This window comes from Rousettus aegyptiacus, unplaced genomic scaffold (assembly GCF_014176215.1).
Source record: "Rousettus aegyptiacus isolate mRouAeg1 unplaced genomic scaffold, mRouAeg1.p scaffold_m13_p_2, whole genome shotgun sequence".
Taxonomy (NCBI): domain Eukaryota; kingdom Metazoa; phylum Chordata; class Mammalia; order Chiroptera; family Pteropodidae; genus Rousettus; species Rousettus aegyptiacus.
Genome location: NW_023416295.1, coordinates 111,191,437 through 111,206,390, shown reverse-complemented (window position 1 = coordinate 111,206,390; position 14,954 = coordinate 111,191,437). Strand labels below are relative to the sequence as shown.

The following is a 14,954-nucleotide window of genomic DNA, read 5'->3' as shown; positions in this document are numbered from 1 at the left end:
ACTTGTCATCCTTCCCCTCCTTCTTAGTAAATGCCAGCAGTTCTCTCCAGTTAATGAGACAACCCAAAAAAGACCTCACCCTGGCATATTGTCAGATATCACTTGTGGGGAGGTCCTAGCCCTGCAGAAAACCATTTGCCGTAGTCCCAAAGTTGGATGCTGGTTGATTGATTTATCTGTTACAAACACTTTTACATTCTATAACATCTCACTTTTGTTATTTTTTTAACATTTTTTAATTTTATTGTGAACTGCTTTAAGTGCTAAGAAAAACAAATAAGTAAAGAAAATACATAAAATTAATTTCCATAGACTCAACATCTAGTTTGCCACATTTAACATTTTGCTCCCATTGTAAGCCCCCCAACCTCCTTTCCATGTCTTCACCTGAGGGAGAAAAACAAACCTGCTTTCCTGATTTAGGATGTATCATTTTTTACATGTTTTTATGCTTATATCATATTTATGTGTATTTATAAGTGGTATTTAGTATTTCTTTATAGGTTTTTGTACTTCTCATAAGTGATATCATACTCTATACTTGAGCAACTTCCTTTCTTGATGCATAATTATGTTATCAAAGTTTGTCCATGTGGAGCTCTAGATCATTTATTTTAAATGCTGTAAACCATGTCATACAAATGTGTCACAATTTACTTATATAAATTTCTGATACTGGATATTTGGAATCTTTCTGATTATTTTAACCAATGCCAAGGCTGCATATTCTCGTACATGGTGTTTAGTGTATGGATTTCTGTCTGGGGATTCAATTGATGTATCTTATGGTTTGCTACCGAATTACTCACTACGATGCTTGCACTATACCAGCACAGTAGTTGTACACCCATTAGCAGTTCATGAAAGTTTTAGTGTTGTCACATCTTTTCCAACAGTTGTAATTGGTAGCATTAAAAAAATGTTAACAGTTAGGTGAGACATAGTGTCTCTTTAAAAAGTTCATATTTCCCCAGTTTCTCCCTTTCATAATGCTTATTGGCCATTCATGTTTTCCCTTGGGAAAATTGCCTACTCATACATTTTGCTTCTTTTTCTACTGTGATGTCTTCTTTGTTGTTTTTTGGTAAGAATTCTGTTTTTAGTATGTACACACACTTATACATATGTGTATACTATAATTATATTTTCACAGTCTTCTCTGGCTTTTGTTTTCAATGATATGTGTTCACTTTTTGTTTTACAGATGACTGTAGTCAATTTTATAGATCTCTTTATTAGAGCTTGTATTTTTATGTATCATGTAAGAAATCTTTTTCTACTAGCCATATTTTTTCCAGTTGTTCCTGAATCATTTTTTAAAATCAATTCTTTTCTCATTGGATTGCATATTCATAAATATGGGTGTATCTATTTCTATTTCTGAGCTATATATTCTGTTCTGATAATCAATTTGTCTTTTTCTTTATCTATGATCTATCTGTCCTAAATATTATTGTTTTATATAGATCTTAATATTTCAAAAGTATGCATATTTCAAAATTGTCTTGGCAATTTTGCATAGTATTCCATTAAGTAATGCTGTCTGCATGAAATGACCTTTTCTCATTGGTATAAACTCATCAATATTCTAAGATTTTGATGTTGGACACATTTGAAAAGGATATGCTGATGCTCCTTAGTTTTATTTACATCTGACACCCTACCGGACTGTAAGGCAAGGGTTAGATTGGAAATTTACTGTATTAGGCCTGTACTGTATTGAGTGCATATTAGGCACTTAGTGCTATGCCACTTTTATATGTCTTTTTAGCACCGTAAAGGGAGATTTTAGGTAAGGTAAATAAATTTGAATAATTTTGAGCAATCATGATGCTTTTAGAAATATTTTATACTTCTATAAACAAATATGTATAAAAAGTATGATTAACAGACTATAATAACTCATTGCTCTAAAGAAAGTGGAAGATATATTGAAAGTCAGGAGATGAAGAAATTTTTTGGCATTCAATAGACCATGTAGTGGTAAACTAATTATTGTTCTGAGGCAAAAGCTTATGCCTGAATCAAACTGGTTGTAGAACCTTAGAAAAGAACACAGTAATGATCACCAATAACATTGTATCATCAGTCTAACTTAGATACCTATTTGTTGCTTTTGGAGTGAGGTGGGTATACTAAAACATAGATGTGTCTGAATTTTTTCTTAGCAACTTTTTTTTTATCACAAACTGTTTTAAACATCACTAAAACTGCACAGAATGTAAATTTATAGCTCAGTGAATTTTAATAAGGCTTAATAGCCATGTAATACCCACCCAAGTCAAAAAATGGCATGTTGATAACACTCTCAAACTCCTATCAAACCCCAAGTTCCTTTTGCTCCCCCTCAACAAAGGTAACCACTATTCAGACTTTGAATACCATAGTTTAATTTGATAAGGTTTTTGAACATTATATAAATGAAATCATACAATATATATTCTTTTGTTTTGGACTTCTTTGACTTCTTAATATTTTTGAGATTCATTGACATTGATATGTGTGTCTGTAGTTTGTTCATTTTATTTAGTGTACATTTATTTCTCATATAAATATATCATAAGTTATTTATTCTAATTTCGATAGACTTTTGTGTGGTTTCTAAATTGTGTGTGTGTTTTTTCTTTTTGGTCATTCTGAAAGAATTTTTTAATACATTTCTCTTGATGTACATTTGCATATATTTTTGAAGAGTACATATCTAGGAATATTATTGTTGGGTCATACAGTAATATGTGCATCTTCAAATTTAGTAGGTAAAATGAAAAATTTTTTGCAAGATATTTGCTCCTGTTTGACCAGCAGTGTTTTCATTGTCCAATGTCATTGCCAACAGTTGGTAATCTTTCTTTTTTTTTTTTTTTAAATTCATTAAGGTAGATGAGAACTTGTATCCCATCATGGTTTACATAAGCATTTTCCTAATTAGCAATGAGGGTGTTTGCTTTTTGCTTTATGTATTTATTGGCCATTTGCACATACTCTCTTTTCACTTTTGATTTTTTCAAAAATTTCGCAGAAAAAGGCAGATATATATAAAAAAAAAATACAGGGAGGTCCTGTATACCCTTCACCAGGTTTCCCCAGTGGTAACATCTTGCATAACTGTAGTATGATATCAAAAGCAGAAAATTGACATTGGTAAAATCCACATAGGTTATTCGTATTTCACCAGTTTTATATACATTCATTTGTCTCTACATGTATTGTACTGTGCAGTTGTATCACACGTATAGATTTCCCATACCTAACCCATAGCAACCACTAATCTGTTCTCTATGTCTATTATTATTGTTATTATTTTTTAGAGTGCCTATTCAAATATTTTTGTCTGTTGTCTGCCTTTTTTTGACTTTTGGATGTAGTTGTATATGTAACAAGTACTTTTTCTGCTCTATGGATTGTGTTTATATTTTCCTATTGGTGTCATCTGATGAATTAAAGTTTTTGATGCTAATATAACCATAATTATCTTTTTCTTTATGTTCAGTGCTTTGAGACTCTTGTTTAAAAAATCTTTTCCTCCCTACCAGAGCATGAAAATATTCTCCTAAAAGCTTTATTGTTTGTCACATGTAGATCTACAATTACATGGAATTGATTGTTGTAGAGGTCATGTTTCATTTTTTTGCCACACGGATGTCTAACTGACCCAGAACTTTTTATTGAAAAGACTTTTTGCCTCACAAGTTTGTGACTCTACCTTTGTAATAAATCAAGTGACCGTATGTGTTAAGAGTCTCTCTGGGCTGTCTGTGTTTTATTGGTTAGCTTATCTATCCTTGCACTAGTTTTTTTGCTGTTGGTTTATAATATGTCTTAACATCTGATAGAGCAAAGGGTCTATCATGTTTTTGTGAGTGACTTGGATTTTCTTGGTCTTTTATATTTTCATATATATTTTAGAAGTATTTTCTGAAGTTCTAAAAAGAAAATTGGGAATTTTGATTAGTAATGCACTGAATCTATAAATCTCTTAGGCACATGTTGGCATTTCTACAGTATCGAATCTTTCAGTTTACAAATATGGCATAGCCCTCCCTCTATTCATTAAGATCTTTATTTTTTTTGATGATATTTTATTGCTTTATCAAAAAGGTTTTACCATCTTCTATGAGATTTCTTCCAAGATATTTGATATTTTTAGTGACATTGTAAATAATATCTTTCTAAAGTTTCATTTTTTTGAATATTTGTTTTTGTTATGAAGAAATATAAAGGAATGTTATATATTTCTTGGATTTTGTATCTAGGACACTTGGTAATGTTAGTAACTTATCTCTCGATTCTTTAATATTTTCTACTTCGTAACATTTGTAAATAATAACTGTTTTTTTTCTTTTTTTTTCCCCAGTGTTTATTTTGCTCGCCTGCATCCCTCTTCCCTTCCTCCCACTCTCTCCCAATCTCTCATGCTTTTTCTGTCTCACTGCTTGGTCAGGACAATACAGCATTGAATTGAGTCATGTTAGTAGGTGTTCATGAGCAAATGGACAGTCTAAGTTTTTACCAATAAGTATGATATTTGCTGTAGATGTTTTGTAAATCCACTTTATCAGATAAAATGTAAGATTTATCAGATAAACCTCATTTTCAGAGAGGTTTTTTTTTTTTTTTGGTCACAAATCAATGTTTAATTTGTCAAATTATATTCTGCACCAGTAGAGATGAGCATATCATTTTTCTTCCTTATTTTGCTAATGTGATGAATTATACTGATTGATTTTCAAATCTTAAACCAATCTTTTATTCCTGGCATAATGCCAACTTGGAATTGATATAAGATTCATTTTACACATTGCTGGATTCAGTTCATTAATGTTCCTTTAGGATTTTTCTGTGTCCATCAGTGAGATTGGCTTGTATTTCCTAGGTTTTAGCAAGCATCTTTTGTTTCCTTTACAAATTCTTTTTATCTTCTTCTGTCCAAACTGTTTCTTTTGTGAGATTTGCTGCTCTAGGTAATGATATCATCATACATATGTTCAGGCACCCTTAAACCACACATCTACACTCATATCTAAGCAATAACCAATTCTGTCAACTCCACCCTTTAAATACTGCATTACCAAGTTTATTCAATCTTTCCATCCTATTTGTTCATTTACTCGTTCAAGATGCTATTGTCTCTTGTATTGTGCTGTAAGTTTTGCTCCCTCCCATCTATTTTCCCTATTGCAGGTAAGATGAACTTTTAAAGTTACAAATTCTATCATGCTGCATTCCTTCTTAACATTTATCAGTGACTCCTCAATGAATTCCTTTGAGTTCTTCAAGTTGGCCATTTTTTCTCTCAGACCCAAGCCTTTGCGCATGCTATTTGCTTTACTAGTAACATTCACAAATTAAAAATACCTATGTGGTGGAGCTGAGGAGTTGAAGAAGGTGCATCGGTTGGCAGAAGGATGGCTAGACAGGAAACAGGGTATGGAGAGTACAAAGGACCATTCAGGAGCTAATATTGAAACATTATCTGTCAATTCTATCATTTATTTTATTCTTGTTCTGGCGCGTTTCGTGGGACCTGGAGATTAGTTCTTAAAGGGAGCATGCTGTGTGACCTTCATACTCAGTTCTGGGAAGAAAAATTTATGGGTCATGTGAAAAGAGAAACCTCTTCTGAAGAAAGTAACTAGGGTGGTGGGGAATTGTTGAAGGTGCTAGGGATGGATAACTGGGCTGAAGTGATGCTTAAAGTACTGCCAGATACAAGGAGAAATTAAACATATTTTGTTTACAGTGATGGCTCCAAGGAAATAATTACAAATGCATAGGAATATTCAGAAATTCAGGCTTCATTTCCAAATTAGGAAGAACTGTCTAAAGACTAGAACTGCCTCAATATGGAAAGACCTGCTTCCTGAGCACTGAGTTTCCTTGTTTCGTGTATTCAAATAGTGATTGGTCAATGATGCAAAAAAATTTATGTAGTAATAGGACCTGGTTCCAATACTCAGGCCAGGTCCTAGACTAATTAAATACAGTACTAGAAATTGGACACAAGAATCAGTAGTTTTTGAAAGCTTCTCAGGTGATTTCAAAATGCGGACAAGTTTGGAAAGCCTTGCATTAGAGGGAGATTTTAACTCTTTAGTGGTTTTCCTAGATCAGAGTGTCTAGAAAAAATGAAAAAATACAGATTTCCAAGCATTACCCTGTAGCTTCTAAATTAGCAGTGTTGGATGGACTAGGAATCTATATGATTAAGATTATTTTCATAATATAGCAAGGCACTTGACAAACTCATTTATGGTATCCTGTGGACAAAATATGTAATGTGAATTGAGAAAAGAATGTCTAGAACCAAAAAAAAGGTTTTGGATTCAAAAGTATCTGAATTCTAATTCTAGTTCTGTTATTTACTACTTATTTACTAAAGTTACAAACATTTACTTACCTTCTCAATATCCTCATCTTAAACTAAAGTAATAACAATTTTATAGATTAATTTTGAAATTTAAATAAAATTGTTGTGAAAAGTGTCACTCTAGTATCATGTCTACTTTGTGCTCTTTTCTAATTCTGTAGTTCCATGAATTCTATAATTGAGTGGAACCATGGTGCATATACACATAATTGATGAGTGTATTTGTATTCCACAATTTTTAGCTTCAGTATGCTGTGAATCCTTGCTTTTAATATTCCTTTTTGGTTCAGGTTTTATAATTGGTATTTTAAAGGCAATAGGGATGGAGAATAATGCCTTTCTCTCACTGTTTTAAGTGAAATATAATTTGCGCCTAATTTTTTTTTCTAAATTGAATATTTCAGTTAAGAATTTTTCATTAATTGTATTTTAAATGGTGGGGTGGAATTAACTGTGTGCTTTTCTCTTTAAATCACAGGTTTACGGGAACTGCGTGATTATTTATTAAAATGGAAACCTGTGAAGAAAGAAAAAGATAGCAGTTGGAGTTAAAATTCCTGGATGAATATTTTGCTCTTGAGACATCAGCATTTAACAAAGATATGTTGATTTGGAAAGTCCTGGGAGTAAATTGCAAAGTTTATTTTTTCCATTCAATCAATGGATTTTTTAATCATTCCTTGGAGATGATGAAGTTCAGAGACGGTGTGTGATGGGAAATGTGGCATGTCATCGTTTTCCTGGTGATTGCATCTTGGATTAGTTTGCTGCCTTTTTGAAGAGATTCCATTTTGAAGGGTTAGAACCTAATGTGATGGATTTATCTTCAGAGATGAATAGACATGGGAAGAATCCAGTGAGTCACAAGCTGGAAGATCAGAAGAAGGTAATACAAATGCATTTTCTTTTACTTGATCCTTTTTGTTTACGCTTAAAGAGAATTTTTTAAATTGAATGAATGTGTTTTAGGAGATAAAATTGAATATCATTTCATGGAAACGAATCCTGCCATGTAGCCAAATGTTGCTATGGGTCTGGATTTCATTACCATTTGGTGGTGTTGTTTCTAAAGTCTTCTGAATTCATCCATCCAATGGGTTGGCAAAGGATTCCACTTTGTCCTCTCTCTCTTGACTTAATTCTGGGACCTGCTGGCTTGACCTTATAGGAACAGTTTTCTGAGATCCAGGGTGAGGTGTCAGTCATGGGACATCTCTGGAATAATGGAGCAAGTTAGAGCTCTCCTACTAGAGAACACCTGCCTTCCTGCCATTAGAAGCTATAGTTGGCATTTGAAAGGCTCCAATTTCATGTCCTTGAGGAATATCAATTTAAGTCTTCTCATTTTTACAGCTGGCTCGGAAAGAGAATCATGAGGCAACTGTGAGCTTTGGTTTGACTCTTCAAGTGTGATGTTGAAGGAACTCATGGAAAATATCAAGAAAGGACTGTGCTAATATATTTTTTAAAAAAATGGATTTTAGAGAGCTTCTGAGTGAGAAGCTGGAAATCGAATACTAAGGGTTGCACTTAAGCTTCATTTTTCTACCTTTTAGAAATGCTTACCTGCTAAACTGCTGCTCTGTAGTGAGAACCATCTGGAGAGCACTTATCAGAAGGGTCAGAGATAGTGCCCAGGAGAAAAAGCCCACTCATAATGAAATATATTATCTTTTGTGGTGCTTTCATTGGCTACATTAGTACAGGAGAAGTGTGTGGGGACCTGGTGGCTAAGGCACAACAGCAAAGTGTAATGAGGTAATAGAATGGAGATTTTTAGTTAGACCTGGGTTTAAGGGACATGATTAAGGTTTGTTTTCACATCTGTCCTAGAAAATTTTTTTACTAGTCACTTTGTACTCCCAGAAGACAAGTAGCTCTTTCACAGTGTTGGAGGTGAGAAGTTTAGAAGAGACCATACAGAGTCAATAGGTTATCTATTTGTTCTGACATTACGACTGACACCACTGGAATGGGGGTTATAGTGATCTCTTTGCATCAATTCAGGTGGAAATAGGTGGATTACTTACCTCCAGTTTAGTTTACTCATTCATTGCATTTACCTGCAGTATAAATAAATCTCAGAAAATACTAAGTACTATAAAATCCCAAATGCCAGGAATCAATTTCACTTCAATGTGAATATCTATTTCTACACAGGTAAGGGTGTTACCAAGAATGCTGTTCAGGTTTCAGATGATTAGCATTTTTTCCCTGCTGGCCATAAGGGTGTTAATCTAAAAAAGATGGCAAGATGTTTTCATCTAAAGCATGCCTGCAATTTCTTACCTACTGAGGAGACATTTAATTGTTTTTCTCTATCCACATTTTTTAAATGTCCTTAACTCTGATGATAATTTGCCTCCTGTGTTGGGTAAATGAATGGGGAAGCGAATAATAGGTAGGCAGTTAATATTACAGAGTTCTAATTCTTGATAGACATTCTGCTTTTGTTGGCAAGAAAGAGAAGTACCTCTGCAGGTGCTTTTCTTTCATTTCTCAAATAAAATATATTTTCTGAAAACACAGAGGGATTGCAAGCTGAAGAATAAAATGAATTCTAAAAGTCATTTTGCAGATTTCTTGTATAGATCTTTAAACAATGGTCTGTAATGATGCTTAATTTCCCAGGCCAATACCCGAAGGACTGTTCAGCTCAAAAAGAATAGTTTTAGAGTTTAGACAAACTTCGGAGTCAAGATTCTTTGGAAAAGTTAAAAAAGGTCAGTCAGCTGGGTGTTGTGGGATAAGAGGATCCTGTTTCCCTGCTGGCCTCATCTATTAGTCAATAGGGAGATAGGGGAGGAATGAGCATTTTCAGTCAGCACTAGCAAGATGGAAAAGGGGTTTCTGATGGTTTCCTGGGCACCCAATTGCCATGGGTATTCACAGTGAATAAACTAGAAACTCATAAATTGATGGAACAGTACTTACAATACAGATTTGTTAAGTGTCAGCTGGGAACACCTACAGTGACAGTGTTGCGAGTCTGTATTAAGGAGAAAAATGAACTGTAGTATCATAAATATTTGTAGACTAACCTCTGGGCACAGCCCTGTCACCACACTATTGCCAGTAGAGGTTATAAGATTATTCACGTAATTACTTCAAGCGTTTGTACTCCTTCATGATGAATTAATTTAATAGGCACAGTGTTCCACATCAGAGAAATGAAATACATTTATTCTAACTCATGACTTAATCCGGAGGTGAAGCATCTTTTTGGTATTACTGAAAAATGTGTTCTTTTCACAGTATTTGACATATGGTAGACATTCAAGAAAAGACGTGTTGAACTGATTCAGTATAGGCTCCTATTTTGAATAATGACAACTGATTTCTTGTTCAGTCACGGTAGCTCACTAGCTTTTGTCCTTAATTTAAAATATGTGGATTTGTACTTATGCTCTCCTTCTAAGTAGAAATCATTAAGAAACTGAGCATGTGAATTTGTGTGTATGAGTTTTACTTCAGCGAGTAGGTAAATATCAGGGAAGAGGTCATTTATAGAATGTTTGCTAGATACCGGACACATGCTTGCCGTGTTTTGATTTATTAGAAATTATGTTTTTTTTTTTTTTTTCAAATATAAAAGCTGCTTTTACCTCCTTAAGAGATTTGGTCCTAGTAAACTAGTAATTATTGTCTCAAGAATATATATACTAAAAAAAGGGTATGATACTATTATTCAAAATTAAAGAGTTTAAAACTGTATGTAACTACACAAGCTTCTTTTAAATAATGCCTCATCACTCTTACTAAATCTGAACAGAGGAAAATGTACTTGAATACTTTAACAAAGGTATCAGGTCTTACCTGAAGTTCTCTTCCTATGGATAAAATAGAGATGTGGATCTTATAGGAATTGAGAGCATTTTTAAGAGTCTCCAATCAACTTGGTTTAGTGTAGGGCTAGGTGGAACTCAGTTGCATTTTCGATTCCTGTGATTTTTATCAGTAGATCATTCAGTTATTTGTAGCCCTTATAGATAATCCTGTTCTTGGCATTCAGCTTTTGGACTGTCCCAGATGGGAGAATTGTCAAGGCATCTCAAAGGATCCGAATGCCCATAATGTGTTTTATTTTTGAAAACTCAACTTTTTGATCCTTCTTTGTTCATTGATGCTAGTGAAGTCGGTATATTGCTTTCCACTAATTTTTTTGCTTTCTGATTATTTCTGCAAAAGCCCTCAGAACAGCGAAAGCTCTGTAGGTACAGATATCACTGTTATGTATATAATTGTAACCTTGGACTGAAAAGCAGAGCTCAGGAGATTTTACTGTCAGTCTAATTGCAGGCAGTTTGCAGTTCAGACAGCTCTGGGATACTGCTTTATCGCTCCATGAATATTTTGTTTATTAAACCAAAGCATTTGTCATAGTTGACAATTTACTAGGTACCGCTGAAAGGGAAGCAGTATACACATTTTGAAACTATGACACTAATAATGCAATGAATATTTGGCAACCTGTTGAAATTATTTTGTTTCTCTGTTCTCTAAACCAGAAAGGGATGAACAGTATTATTGCATATATACAGAGGTATTTACTTTTATAGAAATGTCTAAGATTGATGTCATCTCTCTTTTTCACTTCTTAAAATCATGTCTTTTACATGTGAATTACTCAGCATTATTTTTCACACTGCCATACAAAAAGCTCAAAATAAATTCCAGCACATCTTGCCTTTCTTTCTAAGAAATGGCAATTATTTCAGAAGTGACACACTCTGAATATAGCAAATGAGAGTGTTTGAAATGTGGAAAACTGTGTAAAATGAGAGATTATCGTATTAATAGAAAAGAGGATGCTGATATGGAGAAGGCCTGTTATTTTAAGGGCATACTCTGTGATATTGTAGACTTAAAATCAAGTTTAAGTGGGAGGTTAGAGAAAGCAGTATCTACAAGCAGTGACAATGAATGATTCATCCATGTCTATCCACATAGACTAGTTTTGTTCTTATTTTTTCTAATGACATCAAATAGAACCGTGTTCCAGGTACATATCTCCATAGGACTGTGTTTGGCCAATCTAGTTATTTGTTTTATAGAGTAAAAATACTTTATCAATTTAAAGATGGTATAATTCTTATTTTACTATTTTTTTTTTTGGTGTACCGATTCTTTTTATTTAGACTATATTCGTTGCATTTTCTTACAGTGTTGGTAAAATATATGAGTCAAGAAGTATATTGGAATTATGCTCACAGGTGTTGAGAACTACTTGAAATTGTTTATGTTGGAAATTGACTAAAGATCTGTCTTCTTTAGAGAAAATATGAAGATAAATAATGAAAAAAGAGAAGATTAGAATAGATTCAGTCCTTTCATTTTTTGATTTTCTTGAAGGATGGACTCATTTAATGATGTTTTATTTTTGTAAATCACCTGACTTCTTTTTTGTTTATGTGTATGAGATATGTTAAAATGACCATGAGGGAGGATGAGGTTTCTGAAGCAAAACCACTTATTAATCATCTGATCCTGAAGCATGACTGCTAATATGAATGGATTGTCTGGGAGTTTGAAGAAAATTGGTTAGTCATCCAATTACTGATTATCCAAACTTTTTAAGTTTTGAAATAAATTGCGCAGCCATTCTGCAATATTATTATACAAATCTGGAATTCGCATTCAAACACAAATATGAATGTCAAGTTCAGAAAGAAGCTAGTTTGGAATTGTGGCATACTGCAATTTAATGCCATTTAAGACTGCCCCTAATTTCTCTCTGTCCTTTTGTCTTTTATAAAAGGATGCAGCAAACAGCTGTCTCCCAGCCACATTACCTGGAGTTCTCTAAGGATAAATTAGATTAAGTGACCTCTTTTTTCTGCTCAGAAGCAATTCTAGAAATTTCTTTCTCAGATCTGAAGATGGGTAGAAACTCTTTTGAAAATTCCTCTTTAATATTATAGTTGGTTCTCAAACAGTGTTCTAAGAGTTCTGGAGGTTTGTATGACTACTTGCCTTTTTGCCCTTTGGCAGCATACGTTTTCCATGTAAACAGACTTGGGATAACAGAAAGGGCTGGAAATAGAAAAAAGTGAATATATATACCATGCTTTATGTTCTACTCCTTTGTTTTAAACTAGACCATGTTCTTTGTCCTGATTGCCTAAATTAAGATGTTAACAGGTATAATGACCACATAATCTTCATTTAGATAAATAGGTCTGAGATACATGATACTTGACTCATGTGATATATATTTTGAACATTCAAAGCACAGATATATGTAAATTGTTATTAATGCTACTACTTTTTATTATATCAATGATGATAGTAATGATTACTAACATACAATGTTTAGTGAGTTTTAAGTCTTGTTTATTCTTAAATCTCTTCCTCTGCCTTGGTATTAACATATATATTCTTCTGGCTTTTATCATTTCATAAAGGAATGAGGCTAATTATTTTCTTCTAAATATATTGAAAAATATGTATATATGCAATGCAGAAAACTTGGAATACACTAATACACCAATTTGGTCTCACCTTTCTATGCATACATCATTTGATTTTTATATATTTATATCTAGTGTGTATACATATAAATCATTTTAAAGCAAATGTTTTGAATGGCAATCATGTCATTGTCAGTTTGTCTTTAAGATTATGTTTCTAAAAGGGCTAGGACTTTTCTCTATTTGACCATGTAAGTAGATACATTTAAACATAGCACAGTCATTTTAAAACAATAGTTCAACTATGTCTGGTTGCCTCTCTTGAGGTTCCAGGCAAGTATAACTAGATGGACTGAGATTCCACAAACCTTACCCTCAGGTAGCCACATGGGTAAAAATGCTGAACGCATACAAATGTAGTAAGTGACAAAATCGGAAAAATAGACATCTCATTTTCAAGATCCAAAGATTTGAGACTAATGATAAAATCAGAATATGAGTTGGCACTTTAATGGAGTGGGGAGCAGGAACAGGTGTGTAAGCAGAGCAAGAGTCAGAGAGATTTGAGAGTGGGCTGACATGCCTGATTTGTTTCTGTGGACAGCAGGCTACCTGCTGCTGAGTTGAGCCATCTGATTTAATAGCATAAGGACAGGGTGAACAGAATTTGTTATGTCTTTGTAACATAGGGACTCACCAAATTTCTCCAAGACTGATGATATTCAATGGATACACAATGCCTGGGTTAAGAGTTACATTAGATGAAGTGAGTGTAATGATATGTTATGAAAGAAGTGGACATAATAAATTCTGTCAAAGAAAAAAAATTATTAATTTTATGTGCGTATTCGCACATAAGCAGAAAACCATCAATATCTTTGATCTTCGAAGTGTGTTATTCTGAGGAGCAGCAGCAGCAGCGTTCTTATTTAGGAGCCTGTAAGTAAGGCAGTATCACAGACCCCACACTAAACCTACTGAATCACATTGTTCATTTTTAACAAGATCCCCATGCGATTCTAATGCACAGCAATCTTTGAGAAGCACTGTCTTACCAAACTTTTCTGGGAGCACCTCAGTGAGCTTAAGCTTTAGTTACCCACTATTGTAATAAAATGCCCTTTATTTTCTATCTTCAGGTTCCTGTCTCCCTTCCTAATACCCTTCCCTGTATTTCCTGCAATCATCAACCAAGTCAACTCCTTGCACTATCATCACTTCATAATCTGCTCAGGGGCAACCTAAACTAAGACAGTCTATACTGGAATTTTGGAATCCATATAGTGTATGTTTCCAATAGCTAGTGTTGGATTCTGTGTTAACACAGCTGTTTGGAATTAAAAATTTTAAGAATTCTTCTATCCATTTGATGTATTCCTATTTTATTCTTGGATATCCTAAGTGCATACCCAGACAGATGATAATGTCAACACTTGTACAGTGTGGCTGACCCTGACTTAAAACACTCAATGGACAGGTGACCCATTCATAGGACAGCTGCTACCACCACCACTGCCACTCCATTGTTGATGGCTTCTGCAGCTGAAGTAGTCCAAAGCAGATGCTGAAAGACCTTTCAGCACCACTTTCCATCTCTTGCCTTCACCTGTGATTTGCTAAAAAAGTGAACATAACACAAATGAGACATTTACTCAATCCGCTGGTTAGAATATGGGGTAGGTTTTTAGACGAAATCCTCCTTTTCACTCCTATTTTCCTCTAGGGTTCCCTTCTGAGGAAGCTATGTATACGCAAAACAATGACTAAATGGGAATAAAGGACTAGCATTATAAAAAGAATGTATATGTAACTACTCCCAAACTCTCCTAAAAATAATTCTCTGAGAAGCTGTGCTACCTTAGGTCCAGAAGCCAAGCCTGGATTTTCTTGTCCCTCAAAATAAAATCATTGCTCCCCTTATCAGACCTGAAAATACTAACCAAGTTGTGTGGATGCTGATGGACAGAGAGAACCTGCTCCAAGAAGAGGACCCTTATAGGTGAGCTTATCATAAATAAGCAATATGATGGAGAAAAACGGTGATGCCCATGACCCTACTTTAGTGAAACACTGCCCAGTAATAAAACATGGCCCACTATTTCACTCATGACCTGACCAATCAGGCTTCTAATGTCTTGGGATTCTAGTAAAAAGTAGTATAGTAATGATTTAAGAGC

The 14,954-nt window shown here is 34.0% G+C and overlaps 1 protein-coding gene across 1 annotated transcript in view; it reads left to right on the top strand.

The window, feature by feature from the left end:
* The window catches only part of NAV3 (neuron navigator 3), a 718,003-nt gene that overhangs the window by 204,631 nt on the left and 498,418 nt on the right, over positions 1-14,954 (top strand). The window contains exon 2 of the mRNA XM_036236231.1: positions 6,846-7,253. Coding sequence (XP_036092124.1) covers positions 7,182-7,253 — 72 coding nt within the window. The 5' untranslated portion in view covers positions 6,846-7,181. The remainder of the gene's footprint in view (positions 1-6,845; positions 7,254-14,954) is intronic.